Source organism: Pieris rapae, chromosome 7, assembly GCF_905147795.1.
Source record: "Pieris rapae chromosome 7, ilPieRapa1.1, whole genome shotgun sequence".
NCBI classification, from domain to species: Eukaryota; Metazoa; Arthropoda; class Insecta; order Lepidoptera; family Pieridae; genus Pieris; species Pieris rapae.
Window position 1 is genome coordinate 1,645,275 of NC_059515.1, and position 13,456 is coordinate 1,658,730.

Consider the following 13,456-nt stretch of genomic DNA (forward strand, 5'->3'; position numbering starts at 1 on the left):
ATTATAACCGTGCAAAACCAAAACACAATTTGATAGGGACAAATACTCACAGTGTAGATTTTTGCAGCGGAACCCAAGTTATATATTTTTAAAAGATTATAACAAAAAAATTTGACTTACTACAATGTATCTATTTAATATCTATAAATCTAGATGGTCACGCTTATTAAACAAATGAGGTGCCGCGGCTAATAAATGGAGTCAGATATTAGACTAACGCAAACCAACATAGACAGAAAATTAAAAAACTAGGTACATTTATATGTATTTGTCGCGCTCATAAACTAGACTGCTATAGTTACATATATACAAACCACAGCGTTTTTCTAGTGTTACATATTATGATTTTATTTTTTCTGTACATATAGAAATTAATTTTTTAAAATAAACAATGTCATAGTTGTTTAATGTTGTCAATGGTTTATAAAAATGGTTCCACGATATCGGATCCTGGCGAGAAACGCAATCACTCATTCGTTCAAGCACTCTTTTACCGACATATTTCGATTCCACGTTCTATTATCACGATATTTTTTTTATATCAGAATTTTTTATGTATTTATATTGTAATTTCGCAACAATCTTCCAGTTTACAATAACTCTGATTATCATGCTCTTAAAAAGGTTAAGTTTCCATTTAGTTTTAGTTATTATCGTTTTTAATCTGTAATTGCTTCTTTAATTTTTTCCCTTTATTATACTCTATGTTTAACATACATACACAGTAATTATTTTATAATTACTGTGTATGTATGTTAAATTGTTGTCTATTTTCTTTGAATATTTATGCATACACTGTTTTAAAACTTATAAATAAATAGTTAAAATATTATTCATCCTGTTAACTGTTAGCAACAGTTCTTAACGTTATTTTAAAACGTAATTAGTAGAAGCTCCGTTTGTTACATAAAATACAAAGGTTTTTAAATTAAGTTCGCCTCTAAAACAATAAAAAGTGCCGAAGGGCGCCACTTAAGCGCAACAGGGCGTGGCATCAGCAAAAAAGTAACCGTATTAAAAATATAACAGAATTGTGTACTACTGCTCTACTAAGAGCATAGCAACGCGAATGCCTCTAGGCTGTATCAAATTGTCGGAGCCAAAACAAGTTTTACGATCACCGAAAATTGACATAGATCAAAAGTTTCTATTTGCTACGAGTTTTGTAAATGTTAAATTCATGAATATGCTAACTTTAAGTATTACGAAAGGCGGTTATTCACCCGAAACGTAAGGCCAAGAATATGTTAAAGTTCAAATTCATGTTTTTTTTATAGAAGAGGGGGCAAACGGGTAGGAGGCTCACCTGATGTTAAGTGATACCGCCGCCCATGAACACTCACAGCCAGAGGGCTCGCGAGTGCGATGCCGGCCTTTTAAGAATTACGTTCTTTCCTTAACCATACGTGACTTAATTGAGCATAGAAACAAAAAACCGTTGTGGGTTCCGAACCAACTCAGGAATCGCACGTTCAAACAGTGTTACCAGAATATTTTTTTCTCGAATCGCCCTACCGGAGCGCGTGTAGCCCGGAGATAGCCACATCATGGCGGGAAATTTGAAATAAATTCATGAGCTGATTACTGCTTATATAATTATTAAATTCGCACTTTTAATTATTAAAAATTTATTTTCAACAGAAATAAGATTCAATTGAAACTGATTGTTGCTGTAAAAGTTCTTTTTTTTGCTTAAAAATGATTTGTTGATTAAATATTTCTGAAAAACATAGCCCCATTGGCGCTAAATAGCCCCATCTGGCAACACTGCGCTCAACCACAGATATCGCCGCTCTTAAAATTATCGTACATTGATTTCAAATGCGTGAAATTGTGAATTACGTAACATATTTGAATTATTTGGCGGTTTTGCAATTTCACAAGGCTTTACGTGTGTGGTAATTAAAATTTATAGTTCTTAATATTAGGTTAAGTGATAATTAATAAACCAGTATATAGCGAGATAAATATTATAAAGGCCATTATCATTAACGATATTTTTTTGGTAAAATTAGCAAGTTTAAATATGATGTAGTCTACTAAATTGTATAATAAATTTGAAATATTTATGAGGTTTAATTAAGTCGAGTTTACGCTACTGTGTACAACTATTTTTTATTTCATAGACTTATACATATCATTTATTACAAACAAAAACATTTATACATATTTAACATAGATTTATTTTTAAATTTAAGTTAAGCAATTTATTTGTATATTTAATAAAGTATTTTGTATTGTTTGTATTGTTTTGTATTTTTGCGTATTTAATAAAGTCATAAACTATAATTATTCTCTATAATAACGTTTATTAGTAATCATAACAATGAAATATACAGTATTTACAATTTTCTTAACCTACATAGTAATAATAAAGATAATAAGAACAACAATTCATTCATTTTTACGACATTTCAATAGTACACAGAACAATCGACTTGAAAGATTATACACATTATAACGCGGCATTGCTTACAATACCCCGCTCCGATTCGTGCCCTTATATCTAATGTAGCGTTAATTTTGTAGTGTTTACTTGCATACACACACGTGACACGTCTAAGTTACCATTAGGTACGCCAGGTTTTCCTCGACGGGCACGTGCCTCATGGAAAATCACAGAAAACAAGGACAACTTGCAATGGTTCATTCAACCGAGAGTTATTATTCAACAAGCGCACTGTGATGAAACTACTAAGATCTTCATTATTATTAACAAAGAAGATCGTTTCGAAACGACACGCTATGAAACGCACACGATTGAGCCCTTAGGCAAAGGTAAATTCAAAATAGAAAACTAATGTTGTATCATCCTTCAAGCCAATCCAGCAAACAAATTGTTTCACTATATATTAATGATAATCACAGATATTTTATATAGATAAAGAAGGGAGGTTTATATTAATAAAGAGGCCTGTTACTATTAGCAAAGACTTAAATTATATAAAATGCATTAGTACACTCTCAAATGAAATATAAAGTTTTCTTCCAGGTCCTTTTAAACATGCAGATTTTTTTATAGAACAATGGGCAAACGGACAGAAGGCTCACCTGATTATTATACATATGTGATACCGCCGCCCATGGACACTCTCAGCCAGAGGGCTCGCGAGTGCGTTGCCGGCCTTTTTAGAATTACGCTCTTTTGTTGAAGGACCCTAAGTCAAATTGGTATGGAAATACTTCAGTGGGCAGCTGGTTCCACATAGCGGAAGTCACATAGCAATTATATACGAAGATCGAACTCCGGATGGATGGGTACGCATTGCTATAGTCACAGACAATTATATACAAACATACTATATACCTAATATATCTGGCAGGCTTTAATCAACGAAGTCCTTGGTCAGTTTAATTTGAACCCTAAACCTGTTTTCCATTTACGGGCGAAATGACGGGAATTCCTGTTTGACTACGCCCAAATTAGTGTTCGGTCGTGTCGGAAATAGATGACGTATATTATACAAGAGACTGATACAAATTTGACATAGACTGAAAGAGTAAATTGTTCTAACCTCACAGCGGAAGGTAAATCTAAATGACATTTAATTTGTTTATATAAATGTTATACGTTTATACTTGAGGTTAATAAAAAAGTCCATTAAAACCTTATTCTACCAGCAAAATATTTCTCTAGGACTACAATTGCGTAACCAAACGCGCATTACCAAATTTTTTATGAAATATATAATTAGTATTTAAGAAACGTCGTAACGCCTTATATTTATGCATAATTATCACGTGTATCCCAGTTATATCTCTGACAGTTCTATTAAGATCACGAACGTGTGTTAGAAACACTTCACACACACACAAAACTCGCGTAACTTAATTTTAATAAGCATCAGTAAATTGTTTGGAGCTAGCTTCAAGTATATGGTTCTATTGACCTTGAGGGATTGAATAGTAAAAACAATGTTATTTCGGAAACAGAAAGCCTACTCAACACTCCTATTAGTAGGTCTCTGTAGCTTTATAATTCAATTCAATTCAAATGCAAAATTCATTAATTCAATTTAGATGCGTCTTAGGGCATGCTTATGAATGCTTATGAATGTCAACGGGCCAGAAAATCAGCAAGTTTTACCCTCCCTCTACATAACAATAATTCAAAAGAAAATGTCATAAACCACAACGTTATTTAAGTTACTTACATAAGTGAAATAAAAAATTAAAAAAAAAGTATAAACATTTAAAACCCATGGGTACTAATGTATTTGTTGTGGCCCTTTCAATCTACCCTGCAATACCATTCGTCATGTATTAATGGGTCCAAGTCGAAGAGAAATCTAACATCACAATCCCACATTAGTATGCACACATACTAACGTACCAAAAACCAACAGCTGCGTGATGGAGTAACCACGTGAGTGCTGTAGTAATGGGCCGGGTTCGTTCTCCGATAAAAGCGAAAGTGCTGCGTTCACTGGGACAACGACCGGCTCCTGCTGCCCTGTCCACTTCCTGCAACCGACTCATCATCATACAACACGTCGCTGTAATCTCGCTTGGCAACACACCAAGTTTATTCACCTCGGTATGCATTATCTAACACGAATCTAAATTCGATATATACAGCGTCTCTTAGGGCTTTCATTTGTCATTCGTTATTCGTAGTGTGCTTACAATTGTGTAAACCAAATTATAGATTTTGATTTATAATTAATTTTGGTGGCTTCCTTGTCATCTTTGATGTGGACGTCTCTAGATGACCACGATTGCTAAAAAGCACACGAGTCCTAGAAATAATAGTCATAAATTCGCGTATAGTATTCTTTTTATTTAAATTTGGAATCATTACATAGTATAAAACAAAGTCGCTTTCGCTGTCCCTATGTCCCTTTGTATGCTTAAATCTTTGAAACTACGCAACGGATTTTAATGAGGATTTTTTAAAACATTGCAAACGCAGGCTGAACCGTACGAGTTTTATCAAAATAATGTACTAAGTATTGTACACATTGAAAAGGTCTACAGAAAAGTCCATGATGGTATATGTCTCTTATGGATAACCCACAATAACTTTTTTTTGTCATTTACGACAAATAATGGCTAATTTTTGAAGCGATTTTAACCAATACAGCATTAATCCTTAACCAATTAAATACCTTGAATACATTGTTCATTTAAAATAGATCTATACAGCCCATTACAGCTTATTTAGCAGCGATCGAACGCGTATATTATCGGAGCTTTCCAGCGACGGAAATAACAATAGGTACATAATAAAAACCTGCTTTTCATCAGCATTGCACCCGTGCGAAGCTGGGGCGGGTCACTAGTACTCCTATAAATCAAAGACAATATAATGTAAGACTGTTTTATACTTTTCATTTGTGCACAGATAAATTAATTCTGCTACGGAGACAATTCATGAGTGAGACAATTCATGAGATCTATTGGTTTCCTTGTAAGACCCATTAATTATTGCTGCCTACGGTACTAAATCATTAATACCTTATTAATAATACTTGCGTTTTGTATTAATTATCCTAGTAGTGAAATACTGCCACTTTTAGACAAACATTTCCACTGTCAGTTTTTTGTCAATTGAAAATAGACTTCCTTTGTATGTTATATAAAATTTATAAACAAGACAAAACTATTAATTAATGCACATTTTAGCTTATGATAACTTAATCTTTTTCAATAACATTTATAATAAATATAATTTATATTTTATATTATACTCTCTGTAATAATTGTTAAACTTATTAAAATTATATAAATTGTGTTTTCTTTACTTATTTTTATTTATTAATCGCTATAACAGGAAAATACTAGCAATGCAAAGCAAAACACTTTTTCTTAACAGTATAGTAACAATCACACCTGAATGTTACAAGTGAGAATAAATAATTTTAAGCGCCTAGTTACAAAGTGTTATTTATACTGTACGAAATGGTAGAAGTATTATTAGTATTAAAACGTCAGGCGCTATTTAATTCTAGGTTCATCATAGATATGTAATCCTTGCGAATCTGCAAATCTAACTTTTATAAATTACCTATTTTTAGAGCTAATATACTTTTATGAACGTCTTGGTCTTTTGTATTTTTATTAGTAGGTTCAATTTAAAAGCCTTCGGCAAAGATTCATCATCTAATTTAACATTTAGAACATATTTTAGTCTAGTGACTCATAGTACTGCACTGCACATTTTGAATTTCCCTCTTGTTGGTGGAGACAGCTAGTCTGTAACGCAACAGTCGCAATCGTTATTGTGTTATAGCTGTCTGCATCTACGAGCATGCGCAGTTCGTGTATCCTAAGTAAAAGGGAAGTGAGGACTGAGTACCGCTGTTCGCTGAATCGGCTCTCCGCGCCGCGACACCCGCAGTCCTCCCGCCGCGCCAGTTCTGCGCGCTCCTCACTAGCCGCATCATGGTGAGTCATGCTTCAGTGCGAAACAATTCATTTGGGACGACCTTTACCGCAAATATAAAACTCAGGTAGAATGCTCTCAATCGCTATTTTATTCGGTATGATAACGTAGCACGGTCACGTGCTACATAAACACTAATAACTTAACCTAATTATACTTCATTCGGAATTACTTTTAGAATGAACCTATCAAAGGCTTAAATGTAAACAATAATGATTAAATTATACACTGTATATGATTGTTTCAGGTAATGGACAACCGAATGAATGAACCTAACCAAAATGAACAAAATTCAATATTCATAACAAATTTGCAACATGGAGAAACCGTTAATTATTCGCTGGTTATCATCAAAGGAATTATAACATACGGCGCCTGTAATAATTATGAAAAAATTAGATGTAAAAGTAACAGAAATAAAACCGAATCATTCTGGGAGGTTTACAATCGCGAATTCAAAGTGTTGATTGAACTTGAAAAGGGTGATAATGTTATCGATCTGGAATTCACAGGCCTTCACAAAACGACTATATTGTTGCGTTACGAGCCGCGAAAGACAAATCTGAGAGTTACGCCAGTTTATATTATCTGTCAAGGGCACGATGGATGTTTTCAATGTCCATCTGAAATCAATAACTCCATTGAGAGTGCCTGTGCTCGCATCGCTATTGGCTCAAAGATAATACAATGCATTACCGCTGAAAAACTTCATGAAAGCGGTGTCGGACGTAAAACTTTTCAACTTGAACACGAAGTGAATACAAAAAGCCCCGAATGTTTAGTTTTCAGGAGTGCACTGAACGTAAATAAAGCTCGTAAAATGAAACAAGATGAATTGTGGACACATTTTGGCAGAGAGCTAATGTTATCGGAACTTGGAAGTAACGAAAGAAAGTTTCTAGGGTTTATTTCGTGTACAAGATTTAAAGGAACAGACATTGATAAGCCTTTAACGCACGATGAAATTGTGTCATATACAGAGGCCTATGCGGCTCTTGGAGGAGGAGGTTTAGCATTATTTGGAACTGCTTGTTTGTATACATGGCCTGCATCAGTGCCCGATATCGTGCCGAAACTATTAGACCCAACTCCTGTAAATAATAAGAGGTTCATGGATGATAGTGGTTATCGAGGTACCATAGGAGGATGTTTTGCGACAACTCTAGGATCTGTTTTCCACGAATTAGGCCACACATTTGATCTTGGTCACACAAAAGATGGCATAATGGGGAGAGGTTTCGATAACATTGACAGAGTATTTTTAGTCGGCGAGAAGCGATCAGCTGCAACCAAAGATAATAATAACTTTAACGGAAAACCGGTGCAACATTCAACTGTTTCCCTACAGCGCAACATAAACGTGACAATGAATGTAGCTGAACCCTTAAGAGTTCTAGGCCCAAGAAGTAAAACGACACTTGGAAACTTTGTATCCATGTCTAAATCGGATATTGTGCGCCGAAGCCCCAATGTGACTCCGATTACAAGACCATCGAGTGTTTATTCAACGATAACAAATCGAATGGCCGATTCTAAAAGAAATGCAAATCGTAATAATGGAAATGATTCCGTTTATTGGACAAGAAATTGCGCGGTCCTGTTATCCTACCATCGATGGTTTAACAATGAGTTCGGGAGAGAGAGACAAGCTATCACACGCTACCTTAAATTTGATAAAAATAAAATGATGATTTTATCAACAGCTGGATTAAGAATTGTGGAAGTCAGAGATGAGTCTAATGGTATGGTACTTGATTCATATGAATTTACCAATGTCTTACCGGAAAAAAGATTTTTGCTTCCTTTCACTTTTTCAGCAAAAAGCAAAGTACTAACTATAGTGGTTGAAGATGATTTAGGGAACGTACTAAAACAATCATTTACATATTAAATCTACAAAATCAAAGTGAATGTGGCATAAAAGCGTGGTGACAATAATTCAGTGAATCAAACAATTTAATTCTGCTTTGAGGCTTTGTCTAAAAACGCAAATGTCTACCAGATATAGCTGCCAGTAGCTATAAGTACAGTATTATTAAAGAATTATTGATAAAAGAGTCAGATATTTTAAAGCCGAGAATATTTTTATTGCTCGCCTGTACTTTGCGTATTCGAACTAAAATAATTAAAATATAGTTTATGTATGTACTACATACCTACTTATTCCGGAAGAATATTTTTGTGAAAATTGTATTAATTTTAATATTATGTAGATATCTAATAGAGAAAATTTATCATACATAATATTATAAAAGGACTGTCGAAATAGAATATTATAGCTTATGCAGAAGTTTTATTATTAGTTGTAGTTGAGTTTTCCTTAAGCCAGGCAAATTAATCAGCTTAGGCAATATTAAGTACATATTCACAGGAATAGCTAAGGGAAATGCTACAATTATTTTTATATTTATTATTGTTTTGTTAAAACTGTAATAATATTTACGAAATTCCCATAATGTATATATAATAAATATCATATTAATAATGGATTTTTTTATGATTTAGGTACCTAAAATGTATTTGATATTTTAATTTATTAGTACCCTTGCTTATGAATCACTCGCTGCTGCTTACGACTTCTTTTTAAAGTCTGTAAATTATCATTAAATTTTGTGCAACACGGAAAGAAATTGCGTACAGGCATAATTTGTTCAGCAAAATATTTTTTACAATAAATATTTGTACATGATTACCATTGATGGAGTTTAGAAAGTGTCAAATTTATTTACAACACAGTCAGTTTAAGAAACATTTTTTCTGCGTCGGATTACACTTTATTTCATTTATTAATTTTCTTTTTTTGCCTAAAATGTTCCTGTTTTTATTAAAGTATCAATATTCATTTATTATAATAGAAACGAATGTGAATAGTAAGATAGAAATCTATTACAAGTACAAAACAAAGAATGATTTTTGTTAAGTGTGTTTGAGCTCAATAACTGAACCATCTCTGGTAGAGAATCAAAATATAATTGTTTTTTTTTTCTTTTTTCTGTCAGCATTGTTCAAAACTTGTATCACATTATTTTCAAGTGCAATCGTCAATCTATATTCTATGGTTGATTGTCAAATCTCATTTGATAATTGACAGATAAACTTTGAACAGCTGTCAAACAATGTATGATTTTGTAATTTGTATTTCAGTAAATATAAACAAAAACATATTAGCAATGCTAACTAAAAATAAATTTTTATTTATACCAAATGACGAAAATAAAATTGATACTTAGGGTAATCCGGATCCCGGGCGATTGAGCGTAAATGAAAATAAAGTTTCATAAAATTATATTTTTTCAAATATTATTACAGGTTTCATAAAAATAAATATAAAATGTACCTGTGAATCAGAATGGATTATCATTTTGTACGCTTGAGCTTGATTATTAGGTATACATTAAAGTACTATTTGGGTTTGAGCTAAATTAATATCAATTTTTACTCATCTATTTTTTTCTAATCAGCAGATAAAAGTCCTGAATATTAAGATGCGTTAAATTTACTTCTGTCAGTATTGCCAATATCTGATTAATATAGTTAAAGAAATGGACAGTAGATTTTCATTAGAAGATTTGAATTATTTTCCACCTTTGGAGAATGGCCACATTAATCTATTAAAGTTTTTAAAGGCATCTTCAGACTTAATATCTATTGTTGGTAAGATTAGATTTCTATTTGCCATTTATGCTGAGTTTATTCTTGTCTAAGGTTTGTTTCAATTGCAGATTGCTTAGGAAAATTACTAAAACCTGTAAAACTAGATATGCAAGGAAATATTGAGGTAAACTAAATAATTTATAACATATTTAAGGTTATTATGATAAAGACAGATATTACTGCCTTGTCTTATCATCTTTTAATTAAACTTATAAGATGTAATTAATGCATACACACATAATAATAGAAAAATAAACAGTAAGTCATTAAGTATCACATGGTAAATTTTGATGATATGGTATTAGCAATTTAATTGAAGTTAAAATAATAATAAATCAAGGGATTTTATTTTGTTTTAGAAAATAAAAAACAACTTTGTGTTAGATGAAAGTTCCTGTTTACTTGATCTAATGTTGAAGGAGACTGCTGCAGGTGGCAACATTGGTGCTGAAGCTACATTATGGCTTAATAGGTAGAAACATTCATTCCATTTCATTTTTTTTATGAATTAGCAGTGTTTAATTCATTTTTAATTTACAGAGCACTGCTATTTTTTGAATTAACATTCAAAGAAATATTAGAGAATCTTAAAGAGAAACGGGAGATAAATATGAAAATTATTTTCAACACAGCATATCAGGGCTCTGTGAAGAAATATCACAACTGGGCTGTACAAAAATTGTTTATGGTAAAGCATAATTTATGAACATGAACTCATCTTTAATTGTTTAACATATATTTTTTTCTTTAATTTAAAAAATTAATTAAAACATAATTTTTCAGGTTATATGTCAGCTCTCTCCAACTTTTCCTCAAATTATATCATCTTTGGGATTAGAGAATAGTGACTGTTTTGAAGAAAAGATGACATTATTCAATGATTCTTTACATGTAGTAAGATGTGCAATTGATAATTTTTTTATTGATAACTCCTTATTTTGTGATGCATATTCTTAATATATTTTATGGGTGAAAATAATAGAATATTGTGTAGACAATTATGCATTTATAATTTGACTTTCTATTAGCTCCTGTTATTATTATTGGAAATGTGTGAAGGATGTTTCCCTTACAAACTTACCATTATTTTTTGTCTATTTTGGTTAACATCCAATAATTGGTTTGTATTTAAAACATTATCTCTTCAAACTATGAATATACACTTTATAATATATTAAAGGTTGGTTATATAAATGTAGATATTTGGCATTGGTTGTACATTAAGAATATATATTTGTTTAAGTTCATACCAAAAATAAATATGCATTATATTGTCATTTGTATTTTAAAATAATTAGAAAAGAGTGATACATATATTTTTTTACTAGACTATCATTTAATTGATACTAATTATCAAACTACAGAACAAAACTGAAACTTCTTTTTATAGACAACCCACATTAATCTGTGCAGACATCACTGGCGAAGGGTGAAATTTTGGCAAAGGGAAGCCGGTCCAAAAAAATGTTGAACAGCACTCTATATGAATTAAAGCCATAATAACAAACAAAATCCACAGTATTTAACCAAATCTGCAATTAAATTACCTTACAGAATCAGTCACAGTTTAAATAACACAAATATTAAAATATAACAAACGAAATTATCACGCACCAGTGGTATAGGAACACATGTCACATACTAAAAATAATCTATTTTCAACCAAACGAAATGGAACGCGAAAATATGCCAAAATAAAAAGAATATGACTTGCGAAGGATTTCATTATAACGGTAATTCTTTTTAATTTTGTCGTGTTTTCTTTCTCCCGTGCCGTGGTTCAATAACAATAATTTCTTTGTCTCTTTCTAATAGAGGAGAGGAGAGAACTGCAAGCCGGTCGCGATCAGCCTTATCTTTCTTTAAATTTTACGTACAGTTAGCGAGCATTAGAAAGAGATGGTTTGACACGCTCTGTCTCTTTTCGCCTCATAGTAAAACGTTGGCCGAGATAAGCTGTAATTCGTCGAGTTACCTTTAATGTAATTTAGGTACGAAAAATTGACGCGCTGATTAATTTACGACTATAAAATGAAATGTGATACTTAGGGTATTGCTAAGAATTACTATTGCTATTGTAAATCGCGCAGGCATTTAATTAATAATACTTTGTTAATGAAATAGAATGTAAATACTTTTGTATGAATATGGAACTGATTTTTGAAAGGTAACCCGGTGGGAATCGGCTTGTATGGACTCTTCGCCACTGGCAGACATACTCTTTTACATCAGGTTCTTTCATATATTTCATCGGGTTCTTTCATATGTGCTTTTTCCCCTCCTGGTCTTCTGAATTACTTTAGGCTTCCGGCCTACAGTTTTAAAAAGGTAAACCAATATCAAATCTGAGTGATGTCATATCCTGTTTATCCATTTTTGGTTCTCAAACCAAAATATAAATCTTTGGCAATAGTGGATGCTTGTTTCAATACCCAATAGCCTAACAAAATTTCTAAAAATATAATTGCCCACATAACTGCATGAAGTGTGACTTCAATTGGTGTGTTCATTAGGTATGGGTTGAATAAAAAATAGGTAATAAGTGGCATTTGCATAAACACACTCAACATTAAGAAACCAGCCATCTCTGGAACCTGAAATTATTGATATAAATGTATGTATTATGATGACCACAATTATTTTGTTTTGTGACAATTCATATAATATTAAAAATGAAAGTAATAATTTCTTACTTGACTTAATAAATTTCCACTCTGTCCAAGATAGAGTCTCAGACATTCTATAATTGTGAACATAAAAAATAATGTTATAGATAAATACTTCACAAGCTGGTCATAGTCATTTTTCTGTAACTGAAATAGTTTATAAGTTAATATTTAATTTATATTATGTCGGTGTACTGGCTTGCATCGTGTGTCGTTTACCTTAATACAAATGAAGAAACCAGCTGTACATAACCAAACAATGTACATCCAAGTATTAAAGTATATGCATTTTTGAAACATTAGCTTATATTTATAATCCATATTAATTTGTAATTAAATTTATGAAAACCACTAATTACTGATTACTATATAAAATTCATAAATAAGCGTAGATACACATAACACAGTAGAAATTTAGTAGAAAAAAGTTAAAATACAACATAACAATCACAATTTTTATTATGTAAAATAGTATTAAAATCTGGCTATGTTTTGAATTTTCAAGCCCAATTTGATGCACAGATTACTTTATAGGGTTGTTGTAAGAGCTAGTTTGGTTCTATGAAAATTGCTTATAGAATAAGAAAAAGAATAAAGAAATATGTTACCAATTTCCCCAGTATCCATAAACGAGAAACACTGAATTAATACTATGCTAAATGAACACAATGATATATGTACTACGTAATCAGTACATAGTAGTACTTAGTTACTACTCAAATATATATTGCTCTGCTAATCTTTTTAATCA

The 13,456-nt window shown here is 31.8% G+C and overlaps 3 protein-coding genes across 5 annotated transcripts; 2 read left to right on the top strand and 1 right to left on the bottom strand.

Annotated features, from left to right (window-relative positions):
• The first annotated feature begins 6,251 nt into the window (after nt 1-6,251).
• On the top strand, nt 6,252-8,778 carry LOC110994640 (putative zinc metalloproteinase C607.06c). 2 transcript variants are annotated; one of them, XM_022261420.2, is made up of 2 exons: nt 6,252-6,387; nt 6,633-8,778. In XM_022261420.2, the coding sequence occupies exons 1-2, from the start codon at nt 6,385-6,387 to the stop codon at nt 8,274-8,276; spliced, it is 1,647 nt and encodes a 548-aa protein (XP_022117112.2). In that variant the 5' UTR covers nt 6,252-6,384; the 3' UTR covers nt 8,277-8,778. The 2 variants fall into 2 exon arrangements, with proteins under 2 accessions (XP_022117112.2, XP_022117113.2); XM_022261421.2 differs by having other exon boundaries at nt 6,289-6,452; nt 6,633-8,776.
• Nucleotides 8,779-9,532: 754 nt separating this feature from the next.
• LOC110994607 (glycolipid transfer protein) lies at nt 9,533-11,104 on the top strand. 2 transcript variants are annotated; one of them, XM_022261362.2, is made up of 6 exons: nt 9,533-9,772; nt 9,847-10,039; nt 10,108-10,163; nt 10,399-10,511; nt 10,580-10,727; nt 10,823-11,104. In XM_022261362.2, the coding sequence occupies exons 2-6, from the start codon at nt 9,928-9,930 to the stop codon at nt 10,994-10,996; spliced, it is 603 nt and encodes a 200-aa protein (XP_022117054.2). In that variant the 5' UTR covers nt 9,533-9,772; nt 9,847-9,927; the 3' UTR covers nt 10,997-11,104. The 2 variants fall into 2 exon arrangements, with proteins under 2 accessions (XP_022117054.2, XP_022117055.2); XM_022261363.2 differs by lacking the exon at nt 9,533-9,772 and having other exon boundaries at nt 9,817-10,039.
• A 71-nt stretch (nt 11,105-11,175) lies between these two features.
• Nucleotides 11,176-13,038, bottom strand: LOC110994608 (transmembrane protein 17B; the record flags this gene model as incomplete). The annotated part of the gene is made up of 3 exons (XM_022261365.2): nt 11,176-12,633; nt 12,733-12,852; nt 12,925-13,038. Coding segments are annotated over 3 exons (462 nt in total), but the record flags the coding sequence as incomplete, so codon positions are not given.
• Nucleotides 13,039-13,456: the final 418 nt, after the last annotated feature.